Raw genomic sequence first — 23,671 nt, 5'->3', positions numbered from 1 at the left:
AATTATATCAATTCAGCATTTTTGAAATAAAAGACTGAAGAAAAAAATTAAAGTAAATTACAGTAATGGGCCTGTGTAGCTCAGTGGAAGTGATGTTTGCATCCTCTGGGCTAGGCTGCACAAAGTCTTATGGTTCAAGACTAGTCGCTGACTGGAGGAACTTTTTCTTCGACTGGTTTCCGAGTTAGTCAATCTCTGGCATGGGCAAGGAGGTTTTTCATCCTGTAAATTAAAGAAAATTTACAATAGAACCCACATTATTTCAGACAGTAACATATCCTGTTAGAGTTAGGTACCAAGAGATGGCAGCACTTGTTTGCCAGTCTCTTCATCGGTGGCTGCCTATAATTAGTGATAGACATGAGCCAGCTATCTGTGATTGACTACCAGTGGGGATTGAACTGCCCACTCAGTCTCCAAAAGCTAGATAGGTTTGAAGGCCTTGCCTACTCCCTAAAAGGGATAAAAGGCATTAGCTTATTATCATATTATTATTACAATAATGAACACAGAATGTTAAAATCTAAGAAAAATTTATCAATTTTCTTCACCTCTCCCCAAAAGCTATTCTGGACGTTAAATGCTTAATAGGGAAGTATGCTTGTCATTCGCGACTCTGACAAGTAGAAATACATAATTATAAAGGCTGCTATTATGTAGTTTTAACTCGTTTTCTAATGAAAAAAGGCTAAAAGCATAGAGTACTGTTCACTCATATGATTCCGCTAAGACTATGAAATCCTTGTTAATGATTTTTTTTGGGAGGGGGGGGGATGTACCCATGAGCAGTCTCCAATCAAAAACCTATAAAGATATTGTTTTCATGGTTTTTCATAATACTAATGTGATATATTTAGTTTATCAAAACTACAAGAAATTTGTACACATGGACCTCACCAAGTTGACAACATGGAAACCAGATTTACTTCATTTTATGCCAAGGGTGTTGGAAAGCTCCATCGCCTCTGCAAAGACACTACCTGGTGTTGATTGCAGCACAGACTAACTATTAGTGCCCAGAATGAAACTCAAACTGTGCAAGAAAAAGAAAGACAATCCAGAAAAAGTTCAATGGCAACAACATATCACTAATGTATGCTATGGAAGTGAAGAACAGGTTTGACTTACTCAGTCTTAATGGAAAAGACAGAGGAACAATGGCGTGCGATTAGATACACTATTATCGAAAATGCTGAAAAACATGTGCCATACCAAAAACGTAAGAAAACAAACAATGGCTATCTGAAAACACCATCAAAATAGCTGATCAGCAAAAAGTGGACAGAGCCAGAGAAGGATGAACTCAAAAAGCTGAACATAGCTTTCCAACATGAAGACAATGAAAATGGCCTTATTGACAAAGAACTAAACATATTGAAGAAGTAGCTTGGGGGCCATGAGAAAAATGCCACAAGAAAACCTCGGGTATTGAAAGGATACCTACAGACTTCCTAAAACCAATGCCAGTCAACATTATCACAGCTTTGTACCAAGAGATATGGTCCACTTGCAAATGGCTAAAGACTGGACAAGCTCAATATTCATCCCAGTACCAAAGAAAGGTGACACCAGAGATTGCTCCAATTATGGCACAATAACACTGATTACTCATGCAAGCAAAATCCTACTGAAGATTATTCAACAGCAACTAGAGCAGGTGATCAATGGACTACCTGATGTCCAAACTGGTTTCAGGAAAGGGAGGGGCACTAGAGATCACATCGCCAACATCAAATGGATCATTGAAAAGACCTGTGAACACCAGAAAGATCTGTACGTGTGTTTCATTGATTACAGCGAAACTTTTGACTGTTTAGAGCACAATAAGCTATGGGTGGCTCTGCGTGACCTTGGTATCCCACCTCACCTGATCAAGCTGTATATTGATCAGAAAGCAACAGAACACTTTATGGTGACATAGATTGGTTCAGGATCAGCAAGGGTGTGAGGCAGGGATGTATTTTGTCTCCATTTCTTTTCAACCTCTATGCTGAAGTGATCATGAGGAAATTAGACATGGACTCGTCCAATATTGGAGTGAAGATAGGAGGAAGAACTATAAACAACTTGAGGTATGCAGATGACACAACCTGGCAGAGAGAGAAGACCTGCTAGATCTAATTTTGAAAATCAAGAAAGAAAGTGAAAAAGCAGGGTTGCACCTTAACATAAAGATAACAAAGATCATGACAACAGCAGCTAGTGGAGAAGTAAAGTTTAAAATCAGTAACGAAGAAGTGATTCAATTCAGGATTTCATCTTCCTTGGTTCAAAAATTGACCCTGATGACAGATTTACTTCTGAAATCAAGCGTAGGGTCACTCTGGGCTGTACTGCAATGGCCAGCATGAATAAGTTCTGAAAAAGCAAAGATATCGCTCTCTAAGCACCAAAAGTAGACTAGTAATGACGTATGGATGCTAGAACTGGACAATAAAAAGGGCTGACAGAAGAAAAATCGATGCATTTGAAATGTGGTGCTGACAGAAACAGTTAGAAATACCATGGGCAGCCAGGGTGACAAATAGAGAAGTGCTAGAGCTCATAAAACCAGTGACATCACTGAAAGCTAAAATCACTAGATTACAACTTACTTACTTTGGTCATGTCATGCGTGCCAACTCACTAGAGAAGTCTGTGATGTTGGGAATGGTCAGTGGAACCAGAAGAAGGGGCTGACAAAGAACACGCTGGCTCAACACCATTCAAGCGGATACCAACATCAAACAAATAACATCAGACAACCGAAAGAAGCAATGCTTGACAGGTCAGCATGGAGAACACCTGCCTAGAAAGTCACGATGCGTCGGACACGACTGAATGGTTAAATCAATCAATCAATATTTGGATATGCAACATGAAAATTGCCTTATCTCCATAGGGTGAATGCGAACAAAGATTTTAGTATAGATCTATCTTTGTCTTCTCAACTCAAGATATAAAAATACGTTGGGTCTGGTGAATACGAATCAATTATTTTTACTTGTGTTTGGTGGAGGAGACGGTTGTTGTAGGAAGGGAAGGAAATACAAGAAAATCAGGAATGTTCGTAAAAATTATGTATTTTAAGAGGTAAGTCTAATGTTAGCATATTGATTCCACACCTATAGACAAACTTTTTATTTATTAAAAAAATTCTTAAAATTTTCTGCACTCTATTCATATTTAAAATTCTAAAATTATGCTATATTAAAAAAACGTTTTTTTTTTTAATATTAAGAAACTGATATCAACTATCACATGTTTAAAAATCGAAAGTTCACGAAATAAAGTTTACTTTCGAATAACATACTGTGTTTAAAATGGTACGCTGATTTCAAAAAAATTCAGATTCTTCATAAACTCCATGTATATACGTTTGTGACAAATTCTGTTGTGTTTTTCCCATTACAAAACTACCAGAGGTATAACAAAAAAGTATGGGATAAGACGGTGAGTTGTAGTGGAGTAGTGTACCCTCCCGCTATCAGTCATTTGAGGTGTCATAATAATAATTAATAATAATAATAATTAATAATAATAATAATAATAATGTGTTTTGAGATATCTTGTACTTATACTATTCTACACAAGCTGCTAATGACATAATAGGTAACTAAAAATTAAACACGCAATAATAAAAAAAAAGACGATGTGTTCAAACAGAAACCATCAATAAGGTTCAACACGTTCTTCTAAATTTTTTCAGATGTTGGTCGATTGGTAGAGCTTCTGCTGCTAATAATGGCTCGCAAAAAGTTAAGCAAGTTTGAGCGCGGTTAGTAGTTGGAAGGAAACCGATCGTTCGATGCTGTTGGCACACTTTCCCTCGATGAGTCTTTGGACTCCCTGGAGGTGTAACATAATAATAATAATAATATAGGCATATGTAGTTCTGTGTATACCTACACACAGAAAAAGAGAAAGCATGATGATAACATTGATAAGGAAACCTTACTATGAAATTGTCGATGCCCTTTAGTAATCAAAGCTTCTGTAATCAATTAAAACGTTTTGAATTTAAGTCGATAAATAGTCTTAAATATTCTAAGGTTTTAAGGAATTAGTTTGTTTTATATATCATTTTCTACTTCCTTCTGACGGAAACAAGTGAACACAACAATGACTCTTCTACCCATTTCTTATAAAATCACAATAAAATATTTCCGCTTTTATGAAGTTTTTAATGAGATTACTTTCTTAAATTTTAAGTCTAAACGTTTGTGCCTATAATTTGAATAATCACTAAAGATACTTCAAAACATGTTAACTCACCTCTTTCATTTCTTGAAGAAGTTTCTTATGCTGACGTTTATCGTTTTCACCTTTTATGCGCAACTTCTCAGTTAACACCAGCTGATAAAATATAGGAAATACTGAAATTAATTTAATAATTTATATAAAATATCATATAATATGACATCTTAACAATATATCGATTCCATATGTTATCATTGACACAAAAATTGTATTTCTATTAAATTTTTTTTAAAAAAACATGTATTTATTATTAGTATTTATACATTCAGTTACTAAATTTTACAGTTAAAGAATACAAGAAACATGTAACAACATAATCACATCTTTGAGTGGGGAAATGGCCATAAAGCTCAGCTTTTGATTCATTTGGACTATTATCCCCCAAGCACTATTCAGCAAGATATTTTAATTTTTCATCATTTGTATGACAGAAAATCGTTTCTAACTTCCTTTCCCAACGATTCCACACAGTCTCCAACCGTATTCTCTCTTCTCTGTCATAAATCCTAACAAGAACTTAAGATAACACAAATATCATTTAACAGTGGAATTAAAAATCTAATACATATTAATATTTCTAATCAAAACTAACAAGTTCTGGAATAAACGTTTTGGAAACATGACTGATTGATTTTCCCTTTTTTTCAGTCGTTTCCGACCATAGGTGACTTTGTAGACATTGCCCACAATGCATTCCTCATGAGATTTTTACAGGGTAGTTTACCATTTCTTTCCCCATTAAAAAAAAATAATAATAAATAAAAAACACGACGAAAATCGAATTTAGCAACCGACGGGCGCAACCCGCCTTCGTTCTTCCAATTGTGCTACAGAGGCACTAATTAGGATTCATGTTAAAATTATGTCTATGGTACATAAAAGAATAAACAAGTCGAATTGAAGAATATGCGTCAAAACTTAAGACACCATCGTTCGATTTTTTTTGTTTGTTTATTTAATTAATTAATTATTACACAGAAGTAATACTGCTTGATAAAGTTCTTTAAAGAACACAACTTTGTCGCAAACATTATGATAATTTTCGCGAAAACAACGTAAATATTGACAATTGAAAATTTTATTTCCAGTAATTTATTGTATACAAAACACTAAGTGGAGAGAGAGAGAGAGAGAGAGAGAGAGAGAGAAAGGGGGGGGGGGTAATTCAGTTTTGATCGAATATCTCTAGAGCCTAAAGGACTAGATTTCTTGTTGAACTAGTTATGTGTATAAAACTGATTCATTAATTTTTTTATATAATTTTATAAATTGGAAAAAGTTTGAAATAATATTAATATGTTTATCTTTTTTTGTTATAGCTGAGCTTCTTTTATTCGCAAAAACGATTTTAAATGATAATGATTCAGCATGCTTCACAGCAGTAATTTCCATCGCTGAAACAGTCAGTTAAATCAGTTCAAGAATGATAGATGACATCATTATTATTATCTGTGTATCTTCGTGGGATCGCGAGTGCCGCACTAATCATTATTTATAATGTACCCACAGCTGCCTTTAGTTATTAATTTTCCTCATTCACACCTAAATTCTTTCTTTCCTTTTTTTTTTCTCCCCTTTTTTTTACTATTCGAATACTGCTTTTGTTAGCACAACAATTTGAAATTGTAATAATATTTTTTTTTGTTTCATTTCGCCATTTTAAAAGGGAAACGAGTACAAATATGATTTGTACTCATTTGCCAATAAAAATTCTTGAACAAGGTAAACACTTAACGTAAATAATTTTCGAATTATATAAATCTTCACATTTAGATGAAAGTGACATCTCTGATAATAATTAATTAACGAATTTTAATGGCAAAATTAGATAAAACAGAATTATATCCATAGTACCGTATTGTACAGCTGTATGTGATAATGAATAGTCTTGCTATACACCAATGCGATTATTACAAAATGTATATCATTATCATTGTCTACGATAGTTTCGTTGTTTAATAGCACTCTGATCATATCAGATGTGCCAGTCTGCATGAATAACTGATGAGAATGCTGATAAAGTCCCACTACTTATTCTAGACAATAGTGGGGATTACTATCGATGAAATCGCAAAGTTAGAACATAGTCCGTTGAAGATTGACTCCAATCCAACTCAAAGACAAGCATTATAAAGCCATCTGGGTATTATTGTTACCTCTTCATTATCGTTGCTTCCAAACATGTATTTCCACTATGAGAATAACCGACACAGTTTGGAATGGAAACTTAAAACGTCATGTGCCAAGAAAATGACATTCCAGACAGTTCAAATGATAATCTTCGCTGGGAAACGTGAAAATTGTGAAAACAGTATTATTATATCAGTGATATTATATCCCTTTACAGTAAGATCATGCATAAGGTGAGTATGAAATCAGCTTCCCGTGCTGAAGCCAAAGTGTGAAACACTCCAGATTACAGTTTAAGTTCCTGCAGTGTCTTTCATATCGAGACCTCTTTCCTTCCCCTTCTGACATCTGGACTACTCAACAATGCTTTGAAAAGCCATCGTTTTTCTAGTGATCAGAGAGTGAAGAAGAAGATACATATGTGGCTCCTCTCATCTGGAAAAAAAAAAATTCTTGAGGCCTGTGTAGCTCAGTGGAAGTTGCGCTTGTGTCCTCTGCGCTTGGTCGCTCAAAGTCAGACTCAAGTTCAAATATAGTCGCCGACTGGAGGAACGTTTTCTAAGCCTTTCTTCGACCGATTCCCTAGTTAGTCGATCTCTGGCACGGACAAGCAGGTTTTTCCTCCCGGAAACTCTGGTTTTTTTTATCCCTTAAACTCAAGAAAATCGACCGTAGTACCCACATCATTTCAGACAGTAACATATCTTGTTAGGGTTAGGTACCAAGAGATGGCAGCACTTGTTTGCCAGTCTCTTCATCGGTGGCTGCTATAATTAGTGATAGACATGGGCCAGCTATCTCTGATTGGCTACCGGTGGAGATTGAACTGCCCACTCAGTCTCCAAAAGCTAGATAAGTTATAAAGGCCTCGCCTACTCTCTATAAGGGAATAAAAAGCGTTAGCTGATTTATTTATTTTTTTTTTATTTCTACAGGCACACAAAACCTTGTGCACCTTGGTTTTGAATCAAGTCGTTCTTTATTATTGTTATACCGATTTTAATTAATACATTGCTGATATCTTCTGGTTTATCTTATTACAATTATCTCTCCTCAAATCTCAATCAACCTTCTAAAAAATGAATTAGATTGTATGGTTCTTAGCAGAACATATTAAGTTTTAAAAGAGTAATTGTATTATGTTCTTCTCTCTCTCTCTCTCTCTCTCTCTCTTCACCCTGACATTTCACACATTTTAATCTCTTATTGGGAAATAGCCAGGAATACTACCTCTTAATGCAGAAGATCTTTTGTTTTGCTGTTAAAGCAAAGCTAACAGTACAACAAAGCATAAATATTTTTGTTTTGTTGTATTTTTATATATGTGTATTTATGTATTTTTATCTCCTGAATAAATATCGTGACAGACTTTTTATGAAATAAACATGATTTCATGAGCAGACTTTCATGAAGTATGCTATTAGGAATGCTTACAAAAATTTGTTAATCAAGTTTAGTTTTGGTTCACATTTCACAGTTAGATTATAACTTTTGCATAGAACATCAATTCGAGTTACACTGTTTATATGCATATCACTAGCAACAATAGCGTAAGCGAAGAACTGTTACTTCGGCAGCATTAAAATATTTTATCCTAATTTCAGTTTCGTCAGACTGGATAATATAATATGGAATTTCACATAGTTCTCTGATTTATTATTAGTTCGATCACTGTTCTGTTGACAATATAATACAAATAAAGAGCATACAACAAATGTTTCATTAGCGGTCTGATTAAAATTTCATGTATGTATTGAATTTGAAATTTATGTAAATTCAGAGATAATATAAATAATGACTTTTTGTAAGATCAATGATTAAACAAAGGGGAATGACTCTTTAGCATAAAATCTTTTTACGAACAGTAATTGATTTTTAATGAGAATAAACATAATTTAATAAAAAAAATAAGTTAAATAACCTTTGGAAAAGAGTGATACAAATCCTATTTGCAAGCTCTGTATATTCATACAACTATATCATTACATTTAATTAGTTTGAAGAAATATGCATTCGAGAGTCAAGAAGAAAAAAAAAAATAGTGGCAACATATCCATAACCTTATTAAGGTATAGTAGCTTTAATTCAGTATGAGAACGGAAACAAAGAGTTGGTTTTAAAAACATGGCGAAGCATTTGAGTTACGCCAACGATATGAGTTCCTCTGATATTGAGCTCTTCAGCAATAACTGGATAATTTACAGACCATCGAGGGATCCCTTGCGAAAATATTCAGAAGCGGTGCACTGCAAATGAATTTTTTGATGACATATCGAAAATGATTATTCGTGTGTGGGAGAAATGATTGTGGAGGTAGTTGGGTTTTCCCCTCCCAGAAACTAGGTTTGTCATTCCGCATGCAGGGAACTCGGCCAAGTGAACACACGCAATTTACAGACTAAAATATTCGTGGGCGGGTGGCGTAACGTGTAAATGGAGATTGAGTAATATAAACGATAGGCTAAGTGTTGTAAAGTTTCCTGAGTCATTGGATCCTTGGAGAAGTTATGCAATAATAAAAAAAGTAATGTCAGATGGAGGTAAATTAAAAAAAAAAAAAACTATAAATCTTGATGCCACTACTTTTTCCTTAGTTTTCGTATATGTTTATTATACTTCATTATTTTTAAAACGATCTCACTTTTCTTTTAATGGTGGTTTCGAAGTACCACTGAATCTTCTCGCTTTTGATACGGCCTGTTAAAGGATGCTTGGCTCCTTTTCTTATGTCATCGAAATCTGCCATAGCTTTGGTAAGTTCTGCATGTCGAATATCTGACTCCTCAATCTTAGCCTGTGAAACAAACACAATCAAAAGAAATATTAATACATATGACGAAATAAAATACATGTAACCGTATAATATACTATTATATATATATATATATATACAGTATATATATATATTTTTTTTTTTCCCAGAATTCATTTTTACTCGGTTGGAATACTATGAAAAAGCTTTAATGACTGATACCGAGAGATAAAAAGATGACATGATATATTTGAAAAGATACTACTAGTTTACTAGTTTTGTTGAACTGATCAACATCTTCAGGTATCACAATCAAAGAAATATATAAAGAATTACAGACTTAAAATTGTAATAACAGAACAAGTACAAAAAGACAGTAGCGTGTTTGAAAACAATGCGAGCTGAGTTCCAAACAAACGTATACTACGCGCTGTCGCGAGTGCGCCAGTACTGAACAGAAGCAACGTGTGCGTCAGAGAGATTAAAACTCAGGCTGTTGTTGATATGAGAGGAATCTAGAGAAATTTCCCTAGATTCGACAATCTTTCTCTCGAGTTCATAATAGCACACATGGATGTTAGAAGTTTGAGTCCAGTTCACAATGTGTTGGCGGCCTTCGTCTGAGTTAGCTGAAAAGAGAACGTGGCTAGAGAGAGTGCTAGCTCTAGTCCTGTTATATGAGATGTCTCGACGATGTTCTTCCAAACGTAGAAGGATGGATTTAGCAGTCTGGCCATAGTATGGCTTTCCACAATCACATAAAATCTTGTACAGTCCTGGAAACTGAGTTGAAAGATGTTTCTCTTTAAGTTTGCTAAGTATTGAACGAAGTTTTGGAAGCGTAGTGAAGCAAGTTTTGAAGTTAAACTTCTTGAGAATCTTTGACAGTTTTGGTGAAATAGAGCTAATGTAAGGCAAAGAGATGAAGGCTCTTGGGTAAGAGGGGTCTTCAGAAGTAGTTGAGTGACTGGGAGAAAGAAATTTGTCAATTTTCTTAGAACTAATAATTTATTAAAAACCACCTTGGAGTTACAAAGAAACATTCGTCTTTCTCTTAGGTCACTTCATCCCTTAATCCCACGACTGTATGGTCTCCCCAAGATTCACAAAACAAACTGCCCACTCAGACCTATAGTTGAGGGCATACACTCTCCTACCTATAACCTCTCCAAATATCTCGCGATGTTTCTAAGAAATCTTTCTGGAATTTCCTCTTCACATATTAAAAACTCTGCAGATTTTGTTTCTAAAATCAAGGATATCAAACTTAAAAAAACAGATTTAATGGCCAGTTTCGATATTCGTTTTCTCTTTACAAATGTACCTGATCAAGAAGTCCTCGATCTTCTCAAGAACAAATTATCAAAAAAAACTCTTTGCTCTTCTCTCCCATTGCATAAAGTCAGGATACTTCAAATATGACAATAAGATCTACTTACAAAACTCAGGTCTGGCCATGGGCAGCCCGCTCTCTCCGATTCTCGCAGATATATTTCTCAACGATTTTGAAGAAAAAGCTATTAACTTCTTCCATCTTAAACCAAAATTCTGGTATCGCTATATTGATGATATTTTCCTCATCTGGGAAGATGGTGTCAACAACCTCAATTTATTTTTAAACCACCTAAACAAGTGCCATGGAAAAATCTCTTTTAACCTTCGAACTGGAATCAGATGACTGCCTCCCCTTTTTAGACCTGAAACTTACCAGATGTGCTGAGAGTATTAAAATCTCAATTTTTAGAAAGCCCAGTCATACTGATAGATACCTTCATGCTTCCTCCCATCACTATCCCCCACAAAAATTTGGTATTATTTCAACCTTAGCTCACCGAGCCAAATCATTACTTACAGAAGAAACAGAAATTGAAAATGAACTCCTTCTTCTTAAAAAACCTTTTATTAATAATGGTTTCTCTCCTAAGAAATTTGACAAATTTCTTTCCCCCAGTCACTCAACTACTTCTGAAGATCCCTCTTCCCCAAGAGCCTTCATCTCTTTGCCTTACATCAGCTCTATTTCACCAAAACTGTCAAAGATTCTCAAGAAGTTTGACTTCAAAACTTGCTTCACTACGCTTCCAAAACTTCGTTCAATACTTAGCAAACCTAAAGAGAAACATCTTCCAACTCAGTTTCCAGGACTGTACAAGATTTTATGTGATTGTGGAAAGCCATACTATGGCCAGACTGCTAAATCCATCCTTCTACGTTTGGAAGAACATCGTCGAGACATCTCATATAACAGGACTAGAGCTAGCACTCTCTCTAGCCACGTTCTCTTTTCAGTTAAATCAGACGAAGGCTGCCAACACATTGTGAACTGGACTCAAACTTCTAACATTCATGTGTGCTATTATGAACTCGAGAGAAAGATTGTCGAATCTAGGGAAATTTCTCTAGATTCCTCTCATATCAACAACAGCCTGAGTTTTAATCTCTCTGACGCACACGTTGCTTCTGTTCAGTACTGGCGCATTCGCGACAGCGCGTAGTATACGTTTGTTTGGAACTCAAGCTCACATTTTGTATTCAAACACGCTACTGTCTTTTTATACTTGTTCTGTTATTACAATTTTAAGTCTCTGTAATTCTTTATATACTTCTTTGATTGTGATACCTGAAGATGTTGATCAGTTCAACGAAGCTAGTAAACTAGTAGTATCTTTTCAAATATATCATGTCATCTTTTTATCTCTCGGTATCAGTCATTAAAGCTTTTTCATATATATATATGTAATAAATTTTATATGTAATAATTTTTTTTTAGGGTCTAGCTACTCACTGAGGAGACCTCAAAAAAAAGGTTGAAACCGGTCTGGGTAGTGACCCCACCCATAATGCATTGCAGTATACATCTTCTAGTGAGATGTGCTTTACATTATGGGAAAATACTACGAATAGTGATCAGAGCTTTACCCACCTTTACAATGAGTTGGCCTGGTGTGTTGTATCATCTTTAGACTTGAACTTTGTTTCAGGCGCAAACTTAATTGTTTGCATACTTGGGATTAGGAGTTAAAATAACCAAGTTTATAAAATAACTTGGTTATCCTAATATATATTATTATTATTACTATTATATCAGACTAACCAACAAACCAACTTTTATAAGAAAGGATTTTGTTTGGAACTTGCTGCCTCAAAGAAAAAAATATTAATTTTATTTGTCATATCCGCTGGTAAGTGACGCTAATGGATGTCTTTTTTTAAGAACGTTATATCCGTCTTAACTTCTTTATGACTCCGATCGTCTGATTAGACTCTGGCAGCTAAAGGTTCTTTTGAGGAAGCAAGAAAATATATGCGTTTTTGTAGACTGGAAATGAAGATTTCCCTTTTATCTTCTTTTTGACCAGTACATACAAACAAACAAAACTATTTCTCTTTTCTTTCATCAACGGAATTGCATTTTTCTGTTTACTTTGTTAAAAACTAAGAAATGGCATAAATGTCAGTCAGCTATATTAGTTATATATATATATATATATATATATATATATATATATATATATATATATGTGTATGTGTGTGTGTGTGTGTGTGTGTGTGTGTGTGTGTGTGTGTTATACCCACATAAATTCCAATATTATAAAGAACTAAAAAGATTCCCACATTTTTTTTAGGAGACTGTCGGTTTTTGACAAAGAATTTAAGGAGAAAAAAACACTGGCTAGTCACGATTTTGTTAGCATATAACTATTACGTAATATGCTAATTAAATTAATTAGCATATTACGTCCTCCAGACCTGCAACGATATATGATATCCATCTTATAAACCTTTATCTCCTTGGAAATGATGCTTGGTATACTATGCATTTATTTATAAAGCATGCGTCATAGCATTTATTATTATTATTATTATTATTATTATTATTATTATTATTATTATTATTATTATTATTATTATTATTATTTGGCGAGTATTAGTTGGATTTATAGAAAAGTATTTGTTTGGAGTAATATAAATGCGATATTCCAGTTTAAAAAATTTCATTTTATTAACTACCTTGTTTAATGGATAAAAGAGAAAATATTTTTCGAAAATTAATTTCATCTAAATATTTAAATGTATCACGACAAACATGAGGACATTTAAAAAATACAGCAAATACTGGAATAGCAAACTGTTTTTCGGATAAATTCATTAGGGAGTGAAACATGATACTTACGCGTGTAGAGAATATCTCGTTACATATGTAGGTAGATATATATAGACTTCGCTGACGAGGTTTCTTTTGAAGAATTTTACACTAAATATCTTTGCAGCGATTACAGGACACATGTGTCTAACCAGAATGGATTTCTTTATAAGCTTTGAAGAACCAAAAATAAAAATTCGAAAAGATTAGAAGTATGTCACTTTACTGTATTGGGGATTAAATAAAGTCAACGCAAAAATTTAAGAAATAATTTGAAATATTTTGTTTTATTTAGAAAATATTTTCTAAATAAAACAAAAGAAAGAGAAATGTGTTATTATCAGTTATGTTTCGCTTGTAATATTTAGCTTATTTTTATTATTATGTTGGAAGTGCTTATCACCATCGTTATCATAGACTTCTGAACAGTAGCTTCACCTTGTAAGGTGCATTAAAATACTACCTCATCTTTTCCTCAGTGTGTTTGGCGCAATGGTCTGTCGCAGTCAAGAAACTTAGCTTCATAGAAACCTACTTAATACGATAGTCAATCCTATCTGCATATGGTCTTTTACATATGTAAACTGCGAGTATTCTCTGACCAATTTGCCTTGTTTTTCCTTCCATTCGCATAGCACGTAGGTAAATAAGCACTTAGCTGATGCACGATGAAGAGAGTGAAAAGTGGGCAGAGTACACATTTATAAGAAAGTGGCATGTTCATACAATACTAAAAGAACTTTGGATGGGTTAAGGGGATAAACATCCCTTATTGTTTTTCAGCCAGTAAGCGAAACTAAGATCTAAAACTACGTTTTCGATCTAAGCGTTTCATGCCGACGAACTATCGGCGAATCCAAGCGTAAGTGACCACTTGGTAGAGACACACCAAGGCAACTCGTTTGCAAAGGTGGAGCAAGATCCCTCACTATTCTTGATATTTTCTCATAGTGTAAAAACACACAGCTCCTAGGAGATGTAATACTGCTTTACATTATGAGGAGAGGTCACTACCCAGACTGGTTTCAACCTTATGAGTAAGTAAAGCCGTCTCTAAAAATTCGGACGATCCCTAGGCCACTCAATCGTGGGCGAAAGACCGTCCATCTCAGCGTTGGCTCCACTCAGTGATAGCCTTCCACCCACACGCCACCACCGAGCAGAACCGCTCAAATTCCGAAGAAAATCATCCATCATTCACCGACAAAGCCCCTCAGCGGGCCGTGCCGGAGAACACTTTCCCCCGAGACTCAAATTGCTCCCTTAAGGCAAAAACCCCAAGGGAGCGAACTCATAATAGCCCCCACCGGTTTCAACCTTTTTTGAGGTCTCATCAGTGAGTAGCCAAGTTAGCCGGTCTTGGGCGCGATCAATAGGGTTTTTTCCGCCAGTTTATCTGGCGTTTTTCATCCCGCAAACAGGCAAACCAGCCCCGTGAACATACGCCTCTACAGTCAAAAATATATCCCCCCCCCACCCCCAGCGGCAGACCAGGCGACGGGTCGGTTGGGAGTAGTACTAACAAGAAGTCGCATCTAAGTAACACGCGGACCCTGCATAGGAAGCAGGAATAACGTGTAGAAGAAGAAGATCAGTGAGTAGCTAGACCTAGAATATCAGGGTTTAAGTGAAGAGAACTTACATACTTTCGCTATACGAATGCCAGAAAGGTGTGTCACTATATTATATTATAATGTATTATAACAAGATGAAAAGCCAAACGGCTATTTTTCTGGCGAGGTTGATAAGTTAAGGGGATAAAAATCCCTTATTGTTTTTCAGCCAGTAAGCTGCAAAAGTAAGCAACTTTTTTGCCAGTAAGCAAAAAAGGTTGAAACCGGTCTGGGTAGTGACCTCTCCTCATAATGTAATGACAGTACTACATCTCCTAGGAGCTGTGTGTTTTCACATTATGAGAAAATATCAAGAATAGTGAGGGATCTTGCTCCACCTTTGCAACGAGTTGCCTTGGTGTGGCATTACCAAGTGGTCACTTACGCTTGGATCCACTGACAGTTCGTCGGCATGAAACGTTTAGATCGTAGTTTTCGCTTACTGGCTGAAAAACAATAAGGGATTTTTATCCCCTTAACTTATCAACCTCGCCAGAAAAAAGCCGGTTGGCTTTTCATCGAACTTTGGATGGAGTTGATGGTTTTGCAGCAGCAACATCAACAACAAAGATCCTGCTGATATAGCACGACTATATCAACTTTCTCAAACATTCACGAGGTTTGTGTTTAATTCTGAAATGTTTTGTATAAAGATAACGTTTGAATTTGATGAAATAATGCACATATGGTATTTTTCACATCACAAATTACTTTTTATTAGACCAACAATGATTTTTCTGTTACTATGGGGAAACAACTTCTTCAGGATCTTAATTATATGGGAATTAAAGATGATAAAATTTGTTGACTCTTCTCAAACGTTTGTTGTTATGCTGTCTGTTAGTTCGAAGTCGCTGATATCTATTCTTCGATGGCTGTTTCCTAATTATGAATTGAATATTAATTTAAAAAATTTAATGCAGCCCACTTGTCATTCCTATGTTACATCCCTTTAAGGATAAGTATTTTATGCTTATAGATACATATGTTCACTAGATCGGTTTGTCTGTTTTGAGGGATGACAAACCTGAGTTTCCGAGATAACAAAAAACCCTGTCCCTCTGTATGAAACCGGCTAACGTTCTGATAGTTATAGGTGCCTTGCGTCGGGATTCGAACCCACGTCTTTCCAACCAAAAGGCTTTGTCTATACCGACTGAGGTATGGAGACTCAATTACGAAATTATAACGTAATTTCAAATCAAACAGAACTCGACCCACCTTTTCCATGAGGTAAATGTACGAGTACTTTTTCAGAGTGGTATATAATAAGGCAGCTCCAGCTCCTAGTAAACCCCAGTTGAAAACATTTAGTAGTGGGTAAACATGATGGTATTATAGTAGACTACTGTTAACTCTGAACGGCCTTGGTAGCAGTGGTGTAGCTAGAGGGGGGAGGGAGCGCTCCGCCCCGGGCGGCACTTTGAACCTTTTTGAACTTTCGCAGTTAATTCTAAAATAGTCTCGAGAACTCATTTCCAAATATTGTAATACTACTGCGAATTTTCCTCACAATTGCTGTAAGTGTTGCTAGTTGTGAGAGGAGTTTTTCTAAATAAAACAGATTAAGAATTACCTACATTATTATGAAATAGACTTTGCCAATGTCATCGACGATTTTGCTAACATAAAAGCAAGAAAAATAACATTTTAGAATGTTGAAATTAAAGTTTTACTTCAAAAATAAGCATAAATAATTTAATTTATTTCCCTATACGTCAGACTTGTTAACTCACTTTCAGGTGAAAAGTTCTAAAGATTTCGTACATCGTACATGGAATTCGAAGAACTGAAATGGTTCCACCCCCAAATAAACTAATTTTAGTTCGTGTGACAGCATAAATTCAGCTTTAGTTTGAATTACGGCTGAAGCAACTAAGGGACTTCACAAAGTTTTATGATTGTTAGCTGCCATGTTCTGGTTGGCTCCTGTTTCTCCAACTCTGCGGGAAAAAAACAAACTGATTACCAGATTTTCCGGGAGTAAAATTCTTTCCACAAGATCAGCTATCAGATGAACCAGCCATTATCAAGGGTCATTGAGTCCTAGATGGGATTCGAACACGTCTTTCTACCCGAATGATAAAATATCGCGATGTGTTCGCAGTACGCGAGGTGTTAAAGTGCGTGCATATTCACCTCTTATGAAGCTAATGTCAAAACTATCTTTTGGTCAAAGCTTTTCTTTTTCTTCACCTGACTGACAATTTTCGCTTACATATATGATCTGCTTTAGGTTAACATTGCGTATAATGTTATGGATGAAGCAAAAGAATAATCATGTGTTGTTAACTTTATTTTATTCTAGACCTGCAGTCAAAGACTTCAGTTACATATTTTTGTTGCACATAAAAATATATCTGACCTATTTTATTAATAAAATCCAGAAAATAATCTTAAATATTTAATATTGATAGAATTTCTTGGATATTCGCCAATTTTACACAACCATTGTTTAATTCTATAATGAGATAAGTTTAAAAATCATTATCTCATTCGTACTCTCATAGTCGAGGGTGGGAGGTGTGTTATCGTAGTGGAGGAAATAATGATAATATTATGGTTCTGTTATTACATCAAAGATATAAAGAAAAACAAAGTATTATTAATGGGGGAATGAAAGAGCTGATAATACGACAATAGATTTTTGGAACAAACTTTATGATAGTTATTTTATTTGAAACAAATAAAATAATAATTGTATGTGTTTATTAAATAAACTCAGAAATAATTTTTAATGATCCAGTTGGAGTTGACAAACAATTTGATAAGAATTTTGTAATGGGATGATATTATCTGCTTTGGTGGCAAACAAATGTACGTCAGCAATTATGGAATAATCATAATTCCTAAGGTGATTAATTGCATAAAGTGAAGAACAGTTAGTGTTATTATGTGCTGTCAGCAAAGTAATAGGGAAATTAATCAGGAATCGTATCAGGATATATTTGATAGTGATCACTTGAAGAGTACATCAGGTTTCATTAAGAGAAGATCGATTATGACAAACCTGCTTTATAAAGAGGTCATGAGAGAAATAGACCAAGTTAATGCTGTGATGTGATTTCTTTGGAATTCAGTAAAGCCATTAACAACATTGCAAATAAGCGATTAAAATATACCACATAAGTATTGATGAGCATCTAGAAATGCTTAACAGAAGGCAAGGTTTTCCAAAGACATTGGAGGGCACAACCTCAACTAGTCCTAAGGGGACGGATGGAGAAAACTGGGGGGGGGGGGAACCACGACAAACAACAACAAACCTGATCCTTAGCCTACTGATAGTAGGCTAAGGATCAGATAATCTGTATTACAGAAACAATCCGATGTTTGTTTTAATTTTAGAAAAAGAATAATGTCTGATATCTAGTAGAGAAAACAGAAATAGAATTATCTTAATCACTGATGCGATTTGTAGACATGATCCTTATCAACCCAAAGCGACGAGAAAATTTGCACTCCTAGAAATTTTTAATGGGGTTGTGGAATTTGTTCTTCGCTATTTAGATCACTGAAAGCAATATTTTCTACTTCACTGCTAACCGCTTAATAAATTCCTACCAGAGACCATTATTGTACCTCTTGTTGCACCATTATTGTACATCTTTAGTATCTTTAAAAAAAAAAAAAAGCTGTCAATTTTGTATTACTCAATAACTACCTGAAAATCATCCAACACCTTTTCTCCGCGTTTTCTCAAACGCTGTAGTTGTCGTTGTAACTCCGTAAATTCGTCATGTGCAATGTAGCATTTCTGCTGATATGTTAAAACATTCAGTCGATCACCAAATAAACTTCTGTTCCTCGATTTTTTGCGAACTGTAGCTCGAACATCTGCACTAGAAGAAGAACTATCCATAGACGTTCTGGAAGAGGCGCCAGACGGAGGAGTTCTGGAGAATTTTTCAGAGGGTAAAATTATAGGTCCATATGTTTCTTCTGATCGTCTAATGTAGTTTTCTAAGAGGGTATTTTCTTTGGCCAGCAGTGAATTGTGGTATCTAGAAAGAGCAATAAAGTGAGGTGAGACCCATGTAAAACAAAACCCTGTGATTTGAATAAAAATCAGAAAGATAATCCCTTACTTATTGAATAAAAAAAGCAGGCAGGAAAAAATATCTTTTTTTTTCCTTCTAAAGTATTTTCTTTAGCTTTTTAAACCCCACGTGGTGATAAAAGCATATCACAAGAATATCAGTCAATAAACACTCAGTTGAATGATAATGGAAAGAGATGCATGAATGTACTGGACTGCTTGTTTTACTCCATCTTATAAATATTCTATTATGCTCTCAGATCAAACCACTAAAAAGTTTCTCATGCTCTTGGAACCATACGTATGCATTACAAGAGCTATCAAGTAGCATAGTGGAAAATCGGACCCGTCCTCACAAGATCACCTAAGTTGAGAAAAGTGGATTATCTTTTCTTGTAATTAACTAATAGAGAAAAATTAATGAAATATGCAAACTTAAAGAAACATAATAAGACTTTGGAATATGCACATTTTCTGTTATTCCGTTATTTGTAACCTAAATTTGTTTTTGTTTCTCTCTCTCTCTCTCTCTTTCTCTCTTTTCCGTATTCCAACCCTGTTCTGGATTGCCGACAACAATACACTTCATCTGAAATATAACGCATTTATTGTATTTTCTATTGTATATCTGAAAGGAAAATTTTCCTTTCTCTGTAATATATATATATATATATATATACTTATAATATGTAAATAGTCCTTTTGTTACGTATCTTGTAATGTATATTTTATCAAGTTAAATAAAAAATAAAATAAAAAATCTCTTTTCCGTAGAATGAGAGGTTGTAAAACATCAGAAAGAAACAAATTTATTAGAAAGACATTTGTTCAATATGCCATTTTTTGTCCAATACTCTGCAACCCCCCCCTCCTTTTATCAATCCACTCAACCACTGGGAAGTATTTTGCTAGAAATAGTAATTACAAGACCAACAAACATTTCCCATACACCTAACCTGCAACATTGTCCACATAGGATGTTGAAGTCAGGCGTTATCGATAAGTAATCAGGAGGAAAACTAAACGCGTTCCAGGAAACTATGCAAAAGACCACTACCTATCTTCTTTGGACCATAGTTTAGATTGTCATAGTTTTGAATTAGAGCCAAAGCAACCTAGACTATGCTGCTAAGTCTATTAATTGCGTATGTAGCTCGGATATTGCGTATGTAGATTATTCATCCCACCCAGCAGGCTTGCCTGTTGGGTGGGATGAATAATCCATTATTTAAATTAAGGGGATATTAAATCCCACATTGTTTTAAAACCGAATAAGAAACTCAAAGATTGGAATCAGAGAGTTTCATGCCGAATATAGTATAGTAAACTATAAAAGTATCGGCAACTACTAGCGTGAGCTAATACACGTAGTCCAAGTACGTAGTACAAACTCGGGCAACTCGCAGCAAAGGTGGTAAAGTTCTGATCGCTATTATTTTCCATAAGGTAAAACACATTTCCTAGGAAATGTATGCTGTTATTACATTATATTGGGAGGTCACTACCCAGACCGGTTTCAGCCTTTATTGCGGCTTCATCAGTGAGTAGCTAGACCAAATTAATACCAAAGGGTATAGCGAAAAGAACTTATATACTCTGCTATACGAGTTGTCAAAAAGGCAACTCGTATAGCAGATTCGGCATGAAACTCTTTGATTCCAATCTTTGAGTTTCTTATTCGGTTTTAAAACAATGTGGAATTTAATATCCCCTTAATTTATATAATGTTTATATCGCCGAAATGAAGCCTATTGGCTCTTTATATTTAAGTGAATAATCCATGTTTTAGGGAAGAAAAACCCAGCTATTTCCGTACGAGACTAGCATTGAGTTGAAAAAGCTCATTCTTCACGCCTTAACGGAATTCAAACCCATATCTTTCTAACCATCGCTGGAGTGTTCCCACTGAACTCAATAGTATGAGTTCATAGGCAGGGTAGTTTCTTCTTATTGGTGTTTTTCTATTTACATGATGACACTAGAATCTCGATTCTAGACTTAGCGATCTTTCAATCTCCAGATCATTAGTTTTGGAGTCTTTTTTATCTACCGTAGGCACATCTTTTATTTTGCTCAGAGTTAATGCATGACTCTGTTATAAGTCGAACAAAGAAGAGTGTGATGTATATTGTGGTCTAATATATATTAATTTTTTTTTTTAATTTTTGACTGAGTATAGAGTTTGACTGAGCAAGTTAATTGCGTTCATATTTGCTTTGTCTCGGATATTAACTAATGCTATTCGTCCACATGGGCTATCCGGTTGTTTTCATTGCTTACGGATCATTTTTAGTTAAACCTTTGCCAGATATATACTATAGACTTCACTTCAGCGATCTTCTACTTTGCCAGCTACCCCCCCCCCCTCCCCACTCTCAGCTAATCAATGTACGTGACACGAAAAAGTCAACGCTGAAACTAGTCGGAAACATAGAAAACTGTGATGGTTTGGTAATGGTGTTAAAATCTAATTTCTTCGATTCCACTCACTCACTTTCAATATTTTTAAATCCTTCTATATTTTTATATATAGAATCTTAACAGAAGATTCGGTAGAATTTTCGAAAGACTGAAGTGAAATCGAATTATACTTGACAAGAAATTATATTCTTGTTTTAATCCTACATTCAAACGTTAGTGAACAAAAATACGCATACCCCCCCCCCTTTAGGAAGCGTATATAATTATACATTATGGAAAGGGTCACTACCCAGAACGGTTTTGACTTTTAGTGAGATAATGAGAGCCAAATCAATCCACAAGTCATATTTTCCATATACAATATAAACGGTAGTGTTCAACGTTGTCAAGGAAAAGATGTAAGCCCTACCCGAAATATAGCATACGCATAGGATTAGTTTTCCTAGCAGTGGTTATCATCGTGGTGGAGAAGCTATTTCTGGTTAATCACCACAGCAACAGGTTCACATCCTTTTTAATTTCAAATCTAGAATCATACGAGGTTTTCATCTTCAAAAACTCAAATTAAGTTTGTGGTAAAATCAAAAATATTTAACGACTAAAGTTTTTCTTCTCCCAAAATAAAAATAAAATAAAATAATTAATTAAAATTTAAATTAAAAAATACTGCCACAAACCTATCAACTATTATCTTTTCCTAACACCAAGATTCTCCTTGTTGCTATCTTGTGTTTCCTACGTTCCATGATTCTACTTATCCTACTTCGTTCAAACCCGCCAGTTAGTTGAAAAATTAATTTCTGAACATCAAGGTTACATTCAATTGATTAAACCTCATAAGTTCAGATTAACTTAACATGGAGTTGGGCTAATCTGAAAAATCTGACTTAGAATTGGAAGAAAGTAAGTTTGGCATAATACCAGAAGTTAAAGGACGGATAATTTACCTTAACTGAAATAATTTTAATTGTAAACTTTTTCGCTTATGCATCTAAGGCACCATCGGTATAACTAAATATTGGAGCAACATAATATGCAGTTAACAAAAAGATTTTACAGAGCGTCAAAATAGCTTTCGTCAAATTAGGAAAGGCAAGCAGATTAAATAAAAAAAAGTAGTATCTCCCAAAATGGAAGGAACATGTGGACCATCATATTTATTTAAATTTGCATAATGTTAGGAATGTTTCACAAAATTCCTTATAAAAATGTTCCACGAGTCATGGAACATGACGAATCTGCTCTTATGTAGGACGATCTGAAAGAGCTGTCGTTGTTCGTGTTGAGGAACATAAATGTTATATCAATTATCATGAATCTGAAAAATCTGGCCGTATTGAATATACCGAATAAGACAAAATTCGACGAATAAGACCAGATTCCATATAGAACGTCTTGTTCCATTGCTACCTTTCTAAAGCTATTGTGTGCTTTTTTTGAACCAGTTAATTGTATATTATATTGTTCTATGTTTTAAGATCTACTGTAGATACATAGGCAAAAAGTTTATAATTAAAATTACTTTTTTAACATAAGGTATCCGTTATTTAATTTAATAAATAATTTTAACTATAAATGTTTAATGAAAGAAAGTGAAGTAAATAAATATATATATAGATATACTATATATATATCGTTACGAGACTACATCTAAAAGAGATAAATAACCATTGTTGCAGCACGTCGTTGTAATTTGTTGCATTTAAATTAATGTTCAATTAATAAAATATTTCATGCTTTAGCTGTGGTTATGGTGTCTTTCTTTCTTTCTTTCTTTTTCTTTTTTTAATATGGAAATCCCACAACTTTCTCTGCATCGCATAATCGCTGAACAAAAAGCCATACAAAAGAAGCAGAAAAAGAATTAATAATAATAATAAGAATAAATAAGCATCTGGGACATAGCGTGTACCTCGTCGCTGTCCTTGATTCTCACAATGCTGATAAGATAAAGCGTGCATTCTTCGATTTTTTTTTTCTCCACTTGGCGGAGTACAATGAATTCATTAAATCTACATTAAAACAGAATTCAAATAAATTTTTCCGGAGACTTAAAGTGGAAGCGTGGAAAGCAACTTTTAGTCAAAGATGTTCTTATAGTTAACTATAATATGATTCTGAATTTCTCACTTTTTTTCTGTTTCTTTGAAGTCAGTGTTTACGAACCTCACCATCACAAACCATGCAACATGCTCTATGAAATTAATGAGCGATGATAACGCAATATCAATACGTGTGAGAAGAAAATAGCAAAGGGAAATAGCTCCAGTTTAGTACACTTTTTAGATAAGATTCTTCATCACGTAACAAATAAGCATTATATGCGTTTGTAA

The 23,671-nt window shown here is 34.6% G+C and overlaps 1 protein-coding gene across 1 annotated transcript in view; it reads right to left on the bottom strand.

Moving 5' to 3' along the window:
* Positions 1–23,671, bottom strand: part of LOC150103255 (cilia- and flagella-associated protein 263) — a 101,311-nt gene that overhangs the window by 34,700 nt on the left and 42,940 nt on the right. Inside the window, exons 2-4 of the mRNA XM_090398428.1 lie at positions 18,543–18,882; positions 9,011–9,163; positions 4,255–4,335 (exon numbers count right to left, since the gene is read on the bottom strand). Coding sequence (XP_090254554.1) covers positions 4,255–4,335; positions 9,011–9,163; positions 18,543–18,882 — 574 coding nt within the window. The remainder of the gene's footprint in view (positions 1–4,254; positions 4,336–9,010; positions 9,164–18,542; positions 18,883–23,671) is intronic.

The sequence above is a fragment of the Typopeltis vanoorti genome, chromosome 9 (genome assembly GCF_054136105.1).
Source record: "Typopeltis vanoorti isolate ZY-2024b chromosome 9, IOZ_Tvanoo_1.0, whole genome shotgun sequence".
Taxonomy (NCBI): Eukaryota; Metazoa; Arthropoda; class Arachnida; order Uropygi; family Thelyphonidae; genus Typopeltis; species Typopeltis vanoorti.
The sequence above is the reverse complement of the archived record's forward strand: the minus strand, read 5'-3'. Positions and strand labels throughout refer to the sequence as shown.